Consider the following 14,175-nt stretch of genomic DNA (forward strand, 5'->3'; position numbering starts at 1 on the left):
TTATCACAGTTTATAAGAAATCCATAAAAATTCCAGGCATGAAATGTGCTTTGGAAACTTGGCATCAGTTTTCCGAATCTGCCCTTCATTCGAATTTTACAGAGAAAGGCTTTTGGAAAATATCACAATCTGTAAGACAGTTCCAGCTGACGTCTGTCACCACCTGAATCACGTTAGATCCTCAGATGTCTCCGCTCACAGTCGGTGGTGTGTTCATTCCACAAGAGCAGCCGCCAGTACACTCTGGGATATGAGAGTCCTGCTCAGTCATCTACAAGACGAACATGTTGCATCTCTGGATTTTGTCATTGTAGCATTTTGTTGTATTTTTGACCGGGGAGGGGCGTCCAGGACTGAAGACACAAGCTGGGTGGGAGAACGGGGAAGCTAATTGGGGAAAGTAATGCAGAAGATGTTCTGTTTTGATTCTTTAGCCCTGTGACAAAAGTGGAAGACCGCAGTCATCACACACCTACGAGGGAAACGACAATAACTGCATGTAAATACAGAACTAATTCAACAAAGATAAAAGAAATTTCACTGAATGTGAAAGAATAAGTTCACTTTATACAACATGACTCGTGTAAAATATACTGAGCACCTAGTGTTTTGTTTATGACAAGTCTTTTTTGAAAAATTTAGTTTAGAAATGAATGAATGTGAGTCAAGAGGACAGCAGTCACAGGGTTTACAAAAATTAACCCTGTGCTCAAAATACTAACAAAAAAAATTATAGAAACCTACAGGGTTACCCCCCCTCCCCCCCCCCCCCCAAAAAAAATACAGAACCCATAAAAATTGTAATATTCAGCAAATTTCCAACAGTTGCTGCACTTAAACGTCAGTCTGTGTACCATAATTCCCCAAAGTTTGAGTTATCTTGGTCACTTTGCATAAAAGTCTTGTTCTTTCAAAATTATGCTCCAAATAGTATGATTAGTTGGTGAAATAGAGGACAACTGGAACAATAGCCTGCCCCAAAATGTGTTGGTCATGTTTTTGAAAGAACATGACTCATGACGTTTAAGTCAGTCTGTGTATGATTATTCTAATAATGTAGGCTTTATTACAGTTTTTATGGGTTGTGGGGTTTTTTGGGGGGGTGTCACCCTGTACTTTGTAATGGTCAACATGACAGTGGTACCAGAATATCTAATGAAAAATGACCAGTTAGGTGTATTTTTTTCAGCCTATTCTCGTATATGAATTTGTAGTAAAATGTATGAAAAAGTAATTCACAAATGTACATATTACTATGTATTTTTAAGGTGAATTCACACATTCGCCAAATATTCCTCAGGTTGTGATGATGTCATCAACAATAAGATGGTGGAAATTCATTTTATACTTAGTATTATTCTAACCCTAAACCTAACCATAATGCATGTTTCTGAACGCTAAATGAAAAAAAATGGTGAATGTAAAACACACAGGGCACATGGAAAATAGAATATGCACAAAATATTTCACTTTTAGCATCAGAGTATGTAAAAAACATCAGGACAGTATGTTGATTTTTTCCTAATATATGACTTTAACCAGGAGAGTAGTAGCACCAATATATATATATATATATATATATATATATATACTCAAATTTTGAGAAAAAAAGAGGCAACTTGCTTAAAATAGTACACGGCATATAAATAAATCATGAGAGAAAGGTTAATTTTGTGTATTTAAATAAATACAGTAAATCTTGCATGTAATGGATGCAGGTGGACCAGCGAATTTTGCCCATTATAATCAAAATCCGTTATATCTATAAAACGAACAAAATCCGTTATATGTATGTAACGGATTATTTACAGTCAGCAGGCGCCAAACAATCTACGGGGAATCCCCAGCACCAATTAGGTTTATGTATTTCCTAGATTAAACGCCTGACCTTGAATAGGTACCTTCCTCATTTAATGGTCTGGTCAACCCTTTGTCTGAAAAAAAAAAACGGCTGAAAAAAAGAAAAAAAAAAACGCCTGCCTTAAATAAGTGGCAGGCATTACATGCATGAAATAGATTACATTTGGTCAAGTCACTCTTTTTTCTGAGTCTGCTGTGGACTGGCACTTTAAAATCCTAAAACCTGATTTATGCTTCTGAAACTCTAACTCCTTGGCCATGCAATGACTGTCCATTTTAAAGTTCTCCATCACATTGGTGGTTAATGCAATTGACCGCAGGAACAGTGGCTTTTCTGGATCAATTTGTCCCTCAACATGCTCCACTTCTTTATACAACCAACGTTACCGGTACGTGCAATTTCCCTCCATGAATTGCAGGTCATTTGAGTATCTTTGTAGTTTGTAGACTCCTTGTTGTAAAGTTGGACATATTTGTGGACTTTTCTGCCAAATATTCCTCTATTTGATTCATGATCAAAGTGTAATTGGCATGTGCACTGCAAAAACATTTAAAATATGATAGACGAGGAATGCATGAAAGTGAAAGTGACCAGTCACAGCCCTTGTGGTCTCAATTGTTTAGCAGGTGTGCATCAGGCTACGGACAGGGTTTGCAGCCACGCAGAGGGCTCTGATCTAAAGTGGTTGTCTTTGATTCATCACACCCAGGGATATATGTTAAACTTAACACCATATTACAGTGCAGGCAGCAGGCAGCATTTTGTTAATAATCGCCGACCTTGAAGAAACCCCTGCCTCATTTAGGCGCTGGGTATAAGCACGGTTTGTAAAAAGTGATACAAATTATTGGTTGAGCTAAAAGGATGAATAAATGGAATAGTTTTGACCTTGTTGAATATTTGATTTCCATGGTAAAGGTCAAATAAAGTCAACATCCACTGGATTCTATGACACACTGTATGTTACCCCATAACTCGGCATGACATGGTGCAAATTATTCCTTTTAAAAACCCTATTAACTCAACCAATAATTTACATCACGTCTTACCAAAATTGCAGTAACTTTAACTTTTGACCCCTGTACAAACTGAAATTAAACTGTTTTGACCCCATAACTCCATAACATTCAGTCATAAATAGTAACAAATAATAAATAGTCCAAACGATACCTTTTGAAATCTTTATGATCAGACAAATAATGTGGTAGACACTTCAATATGATTGGAGCATTTTTAAATTTTGGCCTCTGTGTTATTATTCATTGACCCCTGTCTGACTATAGCTACACAGTCCATCAGTACCGGATCCCCCCAAGGATGCATTCTTTCCTCTCTACTCTTCTCCCTGTACACCAACAGCTGCACCTCCAATCACCAGTCTAGAAAGCTCCTGAAGTTTGCAGATGATACAACCCTCATCAGACTCATCTCTGATGGGAACGAGTCTGTCTCCAGATGGGAGATCGATCACCTGGTGTCCTGGTGAAAACAGAACAATCTGGAGTTCAATGCCCTCAAGACAGTGGAGATGGTTGTTGACTTCAGAAAGAACCCAGTCCCGAACAACCCCATCACCCTGTGTGAGTCCTCAGTCACCATTGTGGAGTCCTCCTGTTTCTTGGGGATCATCATCACCCAGCACCTCAGGTGGGAGCTGAATATCAGGTCTCTCACCAAGAGAGCACAGCAGAGGATGTACTTTCTGCAGCAGCTAAGTTAGTTCAACCTGCCAAAAACAATGATGGTGAACTTCTACACTGCCATCACTGAGTGCATCATTTCCTCCTCCATCACCGTCTGGTACGCCGCTCCCACTGCTAATGACAGGAGCAGACTGCACCATATCATCCAAGCAGTAGAGAAGGTGACTGACTGCAATCTGCCATCCCTACAGGACCTGTACACCTCCAGGGCTCTGAGGTGAGCAAAGAAGATCCCTGTCACCCAGGACACAAACTTTTTTATCACCCTCCCCTCTGGCAGATGGCTGAGGTAAATCAGGACTAAAACCTAAAAACACAAAAACAGCTTAATTCCGTCTGTAGCTAGACCTATAAATAATGCGAGACCCCCATTTACCCTGTCTCCCCCTCCATGCCCACAAAGTACAGATTGATCATCCCTGCACTGAAAGGTACTGTACATCTGCATGCCTTAACACAGCCCCATTCCACATAGTTTTGCTTGTCTATTTGACTCCTTTACTTCTTACAGAAGTATTTTTTCCTTTTCTTTTTATTGTTGTTTTCTTTTTATTGTTGTTTATGCACCAATGACACAGATCAAATTCCTTGTATATGAGAACTTATTTGGCAATAAATTTGATTCTGATTCTTCTACTACCCTGGGATGGCTATCATGTATTTTTTGAGTACACCATGGTACAGTGGCTGGATTGTAAGTGTCATTTAGTCCCCTTAAGTGATACCGAAAACCTGCTTGGCCCATGGACTAATAGAAGAGGTCTGTGCAGAAAACCATGTCTCGAATACTCATCAAGTTCATAAGATATGGCCATTAATGTATTTTAGATGATGGCCTTTGATTTGACTTTTACCTTAGACCGATAACCTTGACATGATGTCTGTAGTGACAAGACAATTAATCACCAAATTTTACTGAAATTACTTTTTATATTTTGAAGCTATCACTGCAGATAGACAAAATAGACAGACAGAAACCTCGCCCTGCCCTATGACAGGCTAATAATACTACTAGAATGATGATGTACTCGTAACTTAGGATAAAAAATATTTTCAGCAGTTTGTGGAAAATATACTTTCTGCCATATAACGCAATTGTCAAACATGAGTAAAGCTTTCAGAGAGTTGATTGCTAACAACAGGTTCATGTAAAAAAGTGAACTTGCCTGTTAATTTGACCCATACCAGCTCTTCTTTATAACTATTTAATTTGTTTACTTAAATTGGAGGCTGATTTTAGGAGGTCATCGGGGGTTCCAGGAGGTCTGAGGTTTAAAAAACTGTAACAGCATACACCTAAGGAAAAAAAAAAAGACAGGGACAAGAGGAGAAAAATTAAAAAAACAAAACAAAATGGTTAATACCATATAGTGTATTCAGTCCATTACACAGCTCAGTGGGCTTATTAACAATGCAAGACTGCTCCTCTTTTCCCTGCTGTCTCATTAGCACTCATGCAAACATCAAACTGCAAACACCGCCAGCTCCAGAGGAGAGGAGAGGAGAGGAGCAGATTCAGGTTGCACTCTAACAGCACAGCCCTCCTCCTGTTTGAGCATCGACTCAATGCCCTCATTAATAGTGTAGTGAAAGGAGAGAGGAGCTAAGGAGGTCTGAGGAGCACAGATTACAGAGTATAAAACAGACAAACATCAGGCTTATAGATGCTGCTCACGTTTGTACGTGGACATACGCACGCATCTTTTTTTGGTCTCTTTGCTAACACATCCTGCATTAGTTAGTAGACATTAAACTGTCATCTCTTCTGTAACAGTTGTTGCTTCCTGCTCAGTTTTGCGAACGGAGAAATGAACTGTCCATTATGACTGGAGGTTTTCATTGGAAAAAAAATATAAGGTTTCACTCAAGGGTCAAACGTAATCAATGAAGATGTCACTCACTCGTTTGGGCCTGTTTGCCTTTTGGAAAATGAAAAATGGAAAAATGAGAATGAACCTAATGTTCAATCTACGATGGCTGGGGGTGTAAATTATTTTAATAAACAATAAATAAGCCACATTTAAAAAAAATTAACTGGTTTAAACAAAAATAGCTTGCAATCCTAATTAGATATGATTGGTAGCTTTGAAAATAAGAACATATCTTAATGCCACACTTGCTTCAATCTGTCTAAAGAATTTTTTCCCAGAACTGGGAAAACCTTTCTCAATGTTTTCTGGTAAAGTCTGAATTGTTGGCTCTTTGCTGTAAACTCTCTGTATTTAAATGCAGGAAGCCATTTCTTGACTGTAGACATTGACAATGATACACATCTGCCTCCTCCAGAATGTTCTTGACTTGGTCACACAAAACACAAATGGTGCTAAATAACACTAAAAGTGGTTCTTGGAATCGTCACAAAAAATGGTTCCACCATGATTCCAAGCCAAAGAACCATTTTTTTTTTTAGTTATTTTGCACCATTTTTGTTTTGTTTTGTGTGTAGATGTGAAAATCCTACCACTGCTAGCTATGAGAACAGCAGTTACACACCAGAACAGTCATTTTCAAAGTCATCCTCTTTCCACAGTGACAAGGACAAACCATAACGTGGACTCTGTCAGTATATTATTGGACATCAGTTGAAAAACATTTCATTTTTCCTAGCTGCAAGGAGCGAAAACATGCTTGTTGCTACATGGAGAAGTGTTTGTCTCTACTTCTGGAAAGAAGTCATTCATTCAGCCTCTATCTAGGTGTATTTCATTAAACAAATAGGGATCTCAGAACAGTGTGATTATGTTGTTGGCCTGGAGCTGGAAATATGACTTAATATCTCACTAAAAATAGGTGAAGCCTCCACACCTGTTGTAACATTTAGTACTGGAGCCAATTAGATGACAGTATTTCAAAGGTATTTGTAAAAAAAAACACACACACACACACACACACACACACACCCACACATATATATATACTCACAAATTATTTAATTGTTACATTAAAAATAATATAGTACTTGAAGTGCCTCAAATACAGTTTTCCACTGAGCTGTTTTAAATACTTTAAAAGAACATCATTTGTTTCAAGATGCAGCTAAAAAATCTTTCAGAATTGTTTAATCATATATTTTCTCGATAAGTTGTTAGGTCCATAAAACGTCACAAAATTATGAAAAATGTTGATCAAGTTTGTCCACAGCCCAAAGATATTCAGTTTACTGCCAGATTGGAGTAAAGCAGCTACTAAATTAAACCAGACAATATTTATTCACATTTAAGAAGCTGAAGTCAAAGAGTTTGGATTAAAAACAAAACAAAACAAAAAACCTGTCTTAAAATGATTGACTGCCAAAACAGCTGTTGATTAATTAATCATCAAATGATCTTTGCAGTGCCACATTTGTTTGAACTGCTTTCAAACCAAAATACTTCATATAGCAACAGCTACATTTCGAAATACAAATATATAATTTCAATTTGTATTTGATTCAGGTCTGGTTGATGTGGAAACACTTGTGAGGTTTATTACTTTTGCATAGAACTGGGAGACTGTTATATAATAAGAATTAGTTTCACTTAAGCATTCATCACCATAATGTGTGACAGAAATTATGTCCAATCAGCTGTGTTGTGACGTCATGGCTGTTTATCTTCTGTTACACAAAGGGAGATAAAATAAGGACGAGGATACCTGCTGTTAGTAGGAGATAGTGGCCACGTGGTGGCAGCACTGAGACACCTGCAGGCTGTTGCTGCTCTTGATCAGACAAAGTCAGCTGAAGGTGACAGACGTCCTGAGCGCACTGCAGGAGCGCCACGCCCATTCAAAAAAAAAAAAAAAAAAAAAAAGCACGCTACAATATAGGCGAGACATTACGTCATTATGTTTTGAAGCTTTAAAAAAAAATACAAAAAAATTGCACTGTCATTTTCATTACATATGGATGACTTCTGTAACAAGCTTTCAACTATTAACAACAAACTGAAAGATCTGAACGTGTTATGAGCTCTACGTGACTTTGTGACCCGCGCACTTTTTCCTAAATGACGGACATTCTCCAGATTAACAGTCGAATCAACAATATTAACTTTGACCACAAGTGACAAGGTCATAAAACGTAATCTGTTCTTGAGACACACTCACCAATTTTATCCGTGGGGCAACAGCGACCTCTGGTGAGCGCTGGCAGTAGCGCACACGTCCATTCACAAGAATCCATCGCGCGCGCGCTGCCTTCTTCTCCATCCACTCCTTCCGATTTGTTTCTTCTTCTTTTTGAAAAATCTGCCCAGAGTGATTTTCTTTTTTCTCTTTCTTTCGATGACAATCTAAACTATAGCATCCAAGCCATCTGGGAGGTTACTCTGGAAACAGGGGCGCCATGGCAACGATGACTGAGATTACCGAGGAAACGGCCGTCACCATGGAGACTGCATCACAGCGGGCTATATTTTCGGCATCCAAAGAGAAGCACGCTCCATCTTTGATCGCTCTATGTGCGTGCGTGTGTGTGTGTCTCCGCGTGTCCTGCACCCACAACGAGGCTGTGTGTTTTAATGTGACAGTAAAGGAGGGGATTATTTACCAAACCACATTTGGGACTAGACCTTAACGCACAATAAAGGCATAACCACAGGACGGTCTAATTAAGATAATATATGCTGGAACGTGTATTTTTTTTATTTATTTATTCAGACAATATATGTGTTTTAAACGCACACATATTAAAATGATTTTGGATTATTATATATAGGCTATGACTGACGAATCACGACTTCTTAACGCATGTTATTACAATGTGTGTCCTTAAATTAGCATTCGATCACGGTTTTGAAGCATCTATCTGCTTGCTCTGAATATATTTCGTCTAAACAGGTCAGCTCCGTCACTAATTTAAGGAGTTTTCTGTCCACAAGCGCGAATGGAATCACACAGAACTGCGATTTCAGATTAATTGAATGAAAAATCCTGATTTGTTTGAATGCAGCACAACTAAACGCTGTCTTTCCTCTTTTGTGTGTCTCCTCTACTTTATTATTTATTTTTATTTTTTTCTCCATCCGATGTGCCGCTGCCTTTACGCGCCGGTGCGCAAAGGCACATCCACGCTGTGCGTTCACACATCACGCCTGCCGGTGCGCTCGCGGGTCGTTAACTCTCTCTCTCTTTCTTTCTGTCTCTCTCTCTCGCGCGCGCGCTCTTTGTTTTCTTTACACGTCGGTGAAAATCTTTTTGTTGATGTTCACGCAGTTCTGCGAGTTGTTCTGCGGCGTGGTGGGGAAGTTGGGCTGCTGTCTGAAGGCACTGTTGATTCCGTGCTCCTCGATCACCATGTACTCGCTTTTACTGAGCGAGGAAGAGGAGCGCGTCTTCCTCAGCTCCTCCGTGTCCGCCAGCGGCTGACAGCTGCCCACGTGTAGGTACTGCGCCTGCTCCTCCCCGTCTGTCTCTCTGTGGTAGAAGTAGTTGAAATTGGAGACGATGACGGGCACGGGCAGGGCGATCGTGAGCACGCCGGCGATTGCGCACAGAGACCCGACTATTTTCCCCCCGATTGTCACCGGGTGCATGTCTCCGTAGCCCACGGTGGTCATAGTGACGACAGCCCACCAGAACGCGTCGGGTATGCTGTTAAAACCCGAATCCGGGTCGTCGGCTTCCGCGAAATACACGGCGCTGGAGAAAAGGATGACTCCTATGAAAAGAAAGAAAATGAGCAGACCCAGTTCGCGCATACTGGCTTTGAGAGTTTGTCCTAAAATCTGAAGCCCCTTGGAGTGACGCGACAGTTTGAAGATGCGGAACACGCGAACCAGCCTGATTACGCGCAGAATGGCTAACGACATGGCCTGCTGGCCGTTTCCTTGCCGCTCCGCCAGCTCTGTCCCCAACGTGATGAAGTATGGAATGATGGCCACAATGTCTATGATGTTCATAATGTTCTGCGAAAACGTGGCTTTGCTGGGGCAGGCGAAGAAGCGCACCAGCAGCTCGAAGGAGAACCAGATGATGCACAGCGTCTCCACCACAAAGAACGGGTCTGAGAAGGGGCTGATGAGATACGGGAGGGTGCCGTTGATAACGGGTGCGATGGTGATCGGGTCTCTGTTCTCATCCCGGAATTCCGGCAGTGTCTCCAAGCAGAAGATGACAATCGAGATGAGAATGACCAGGACGGACACGATCGCGATGCCCCGGGCGGGACCCGAGCTTTCCGGGTACTCAAAAAGCAGCCACACCTGTCTCTGAAACTCATTAACGGGTAACGGCCGCTCCTCCTCCTTAATGAAGCCTTCATCCTCCCTGAACTTCTCCATCGCCTCCTCACCCAGCTCGTAGAACCGGATCTCCTCAGAGAAAATGTCAATGGGCACATTCACGGGTCTCCTGATGCGCCCGCCTGATTGGTAGTAATACAGGATGGCATCAAAACTAGGTCGGTTCCGATCAAAAAAGTACTCATTCCTGAGGGGATCAAAGTACCTCATCCTCTTTTTGGGGTCCCCCAGAAGGGTTTCTGGAAATTGGGAGAGAGTTTTGAGCTGCGTCTCGAAGCGCAGCCCTGAAATGTTGATGACGACCCGCTCGCAGCATTCGTGATCGGGCTCGTATCGGTCCAGAGAGTGGTGGCCCGGCAGAGCGGCAGACTCCTCCAGCATGTCGCACGCCACCACCGTCATCACGTCGGCCTCGCTCTCCGTGTATCCGTGGTTCACCAAGTTGTCGCCTCGTGTCTTGGTTGCGCTCGGCGGCGGTGACTGCAGGAGGCTGAGGTGGTCGTCCATGCGCGGATGAAGAGGCATCGAGGGGCGACCGCCTCGCCCCCTAGGCGAACCCCGGTCAACCACAGCCGCCGCCACAGCCTCGTCTCCTCCACTACTCCGCTTCTCTTTTTCCCCTCTCTCGACTGTTGTTGTTCCCGCCCACAGAGGAAAGACGTGGGTTTTATAAACAGGCCTTCCACCCGCCCACCTCCACCAATCGCAGGGCGCACCGATGTACACAAAAAAGCAACAGACGGGCGTCATTCAGCACGGAGGTTAGGGCGTGCCCGCTTCTGTCCTGTCGTCTTTTTTCTTCTTCTTCTTCTTGGAGACACACACACGCGCGCGAGCGCAGACCGTGTCCATTAAAAAAACAAAACAAAACAAAACAAAACAAGGTCACACAGATGAGGCACTTTTATCCAAAAAAGACCCACAAGATTACGCGTCAACATTTGATTATTTTATTAAGATCAGAACCCACTACCCCCCCCCCCCGCCTGCCCAAAAATGGATGTCCCGCGGTTAAAAGCGGCTAAGAAGAACAGACATAATGTGACGTCACTGTTTCTTTGTTACGCACAAAGAAATGACAGCTGGCACGACTCGCATCTTCCCTGAAATCATCAGATCTTTTGAAATCAGTGTCCCAGACAAAAGTGAAGAATGCATAAGATGAACAAGAACAGAGGGATGGAGGCGGGGGTGGGATAGAGAGACAGCAGGTCGGCAGAGAATAACAAGCAAATGAATAACATTTTTTAGAGCACTGCGCGAGGACGCTTTAATACAATTTAGGATACAGAGTTTTGAAATATGGAATGCCCGAGATAGATAGATAGATAGATAGATAGATAGATAGATAGATAGATAGATAGATAGATAGATAGATAGATAGATAGATAGATAGATAGATAGATAGATAGATAGATAGATAGATAGATAGATAGATAGATAGATAGATAGATAGATAGATAGATAGATAGATAGATAGATAGATAGATAGATAGATAGATAGATAGATAGATAGATAGATAGATAGATAGATAGATAGATAGATAGATTAAAGAAACGTTGTAGTAACGTACTCAGTGTTTAATCCACTCACATGTTGTTATAAAATGAGCACCATTCATGAGTTTATATAATTGTCACTGACACCATGAGAATTTTGGAACAAGATTTAGTCATCACACTTGCACTGGCCATGGCTGGGTAAAACAAGAGAGTCCAGTGTTTTCTTACCTTACATATACTACCTTATATATATAAGATAAGTATATGTAAGGTTCTTTTGGATTCTGCCCTTTTTGCTCATGGTCGCCACAACATTTGGCACAAGTTTTAGACCAGATGCTCTTCCTGACGCAACTCCACATTACATGAAGTCAGTGCATCAATAGCCACAACACACAGATGTGCCCAGGAAATTGGCTGCAAATGTCACATTCCTAGTGTCTAGCAACTGCTGACCCAGAGACAATGCTCTGACTTGGACTAGGGACAAAAAGAACTAGACTTATGTACATATGATTTCTTAGTCTTTTATTTTTTGATAAATTTGTAAAAAATTGAAAAATCTTTTTTCATCTTGTCATTATGGGGTATTGTGAGTAAAATTTTGAGGGGAAAAATGAATTTATTCCATTTTGGAATAAGGCTATAATATAACAAAATGTGGGAAAAGTGAAACGTTGTGACTACTTTCCTTATACACTGTAAAACAATGGTTAAAACGTTTTGGTTTATATGTAATGTGTCTATAATATAGAAAATGTTCACTTTCTGAAATGACAGACAAAACAATACTGAAATTTTTTTGTGATTTTCAAGTGTTTTGAGATGCGCTTTGTATCTTTATCGATGCCCCTGAGGACTGCTGTCCGAGGTGCTGAAATGACAAGTTACCACAGAGCAAGATTTCATGTACACAATAAGGTCAGAGGGAGCAGTCTTTTGCAGACAGGAAAATAAATATTGTCTGAGGCATACCAAAATAAAATAAAATAATACTACACTAAAAGCCATATTAAACAATACTAGACCAGGAATGATGCAAGAATAAAATGAAATTTTAACAACTTAAATGGGCCTTTCTTTGTGGAGTTTGCATGTTCTCCCCATATTTGTGTGGGTTCCCTCCGGGTGCTCCAGCTTTCTCCTATATCCCAAGACATACAAGTTAGGTGAACTGTTATATTTTAATTGACTGTAGGCATGCGTGTGGGTGTGAATGTGTTTGTCTGTCTATATGTGACCCTTAATTGGAGTAAGCGGGTGTAGAAAATGGATGGAGAGAACTACTTAACACTCTGGGGTCCGAAGGCATGTTTTGGACAGTTCACTCGCCTGGCATAAATGTTTTATTATTGCTATTAACAGCTGTCCCTGCATCCCAGAATCAAGTTTTATGTCTCTTTTTTCAGGACAACCTGTGCTTTCAGAATATATATGTTTTGTTGTGTTTTATAAGTGTAATAAAGGTTTACAATCAAAAATAGGCAAGGAAAAAATAAAGCGAAAAATAATTTTCCACACACATTTATTCGAAACACACAGCAAACTATAATAAACTGTTTTTACACTTTATAAAGGTAATTTGAGGTCTTGTGTGAAAGTCTGTCAACAAAAAGGTTCAAACAATAAACACAAATGCACATTTTGAACACTATATACAAAATGGTCTATGCGTTTTGTTATTTTGATATGGTAAACAGTGCTTTACGCAGAGAAAGCAACAGAGTTATCCAGTAACATTTGCATGCAAACTAGTGGAGCAATCCTGATAGTTACACACTTTGTTTGAGCACGTGAGATTGTCATCAGAGGCTCTCTGTCTGCGCCGTCTGCTTTCACGTTCGCTGTACGTAATGGCGCAGGGCGCAATGAGTATGTACTAATAGTATGTACTTATTGGAGCACTCAGGGGGCTATTCACACGGGCCAACTAATAACATATCAGTACTGAAAACGATCTTTGGCTTTTCACGTGAGGTAAATCTGCCCTACGATTGGATTTTGGAAAACCATGTGACGTGAACCAATTCCGATTGGACACTCACATTGCGCACGTCATCACACAGCTTCTGTGAGGAGTACAAAGATGGCCGATGGCTGGCTCGAAAGTCCGTGGAGTTAAGTTTTCAGCAAAAATAAAAGTAAGTTTCTATCTCATATCATTAAAAAGTTATTTATAATTTAGTAAAGCTTGGTCTTAGCCATTGTATACGACGGCGTCGACCACAGAGGGTTAAATGCAAACTAACCAAATGTCCAAGCTGAAATAAGTCAATGCGAACAGGGTGCTCCTGTGTATGATATCATTACTAAAGTCATGCATTTAGAAGAAATGAAGACACAAAAGTTTTGAGGAAAAAATGCAGAAGAACTAAACTGAAACTGCTCAACAGATCAATCTCAACAAAGTCAGCATCACAAGAACCTTCTGGCCTCTCTGTGCTGCTTTGTTTTCTTTCCAACAGGAGACAGGCTCACATTTCCTCACTCATACACACACTGTATCAACAAGTGGAAGGAACAACAGCGAAAGGAGAAAGGCTGGATGTTGGGCTAATTGCGAGGGCTGACTGTATGCCGCTTATAAGCATCTGCTTCCCCCAGATTAGTTTAACTAAACATCAGATAACTGGACTAATCTGAGAAGTCTCTCATCAACACGGCACCACCCAGTAACACATACAGCCTCACCATCATGTCCACAAACCTCCCTTACAACTGAGGATATTGAGGACCTGAATTTACTTTCTGGAAGCTTACAGTGAAATGTATTTCGCCGTAAACAGTTTAAATTTTTCCTCCACAGATGGGCGATAAGAGGGACTTAAATTTTGTGAAGTTGATTTTGGCAAACTTGTAAGATCAAGTTGAACAGCAAACACATAAC

General features: G+C 40.9%; 1 protein-coding gene across 1 annotated transcript; it reads right to left on the reverse strand.

Moving 5' to 3' along the window:
* Window positions 1–313: 313 nt before the first annotated feature.
* Window positions 314–10,356, reverse strand: LOC117512443 (potassium voltage-gated channel subfamily A member 3). The gene is made up of 3 exons (XM_034172520.1): window positions 7,651–10,356; window positions 4,783–4,860; window positions 314–472 (listed from the first exon to the last, which is right to left on the reverse strand). The coding sequence occupies exon 1, from the start codon at window positions 10,308–10,310 to the stop codon at window positions 8,718–8,720; it is 1,593 nt and encodes a 530-aa protein (XP_034028411.1). The 5' UTR covers window positions 10,311–10,356; the 3' UTR covers window positions 314–472; window positions 4,783–4,860; window positions 7,651–8,717.
* Between the last annotated feature and the right edge of the window lie 3,819 nt (window positions 10,357–14,175).

Source organism: Thalassophryne amazonica, chromosome 6 (genome assembly GCF_902500255.1).
Source record: "Thalassophryne amazonica chromosome 6, fThaAma1.1, whole genome shotgun sequence".
Classification (NCBI taxonomy): Eukaryota; Metazoa; Chordata; class Actinopteri; order Batrachoidiformes; family Batrachoididae; genus Thalassophryne; species Thalassophryne amazonica.

Coding starts and splice junctions, on each gene's coding strand:
- LOC117512443 (XM_034172520.1), bottom strand. CDS start 10,310: ATGCCTCTTCATCCGCGCATGGACGACCACCTCAGCCTCCTGCAGTCA.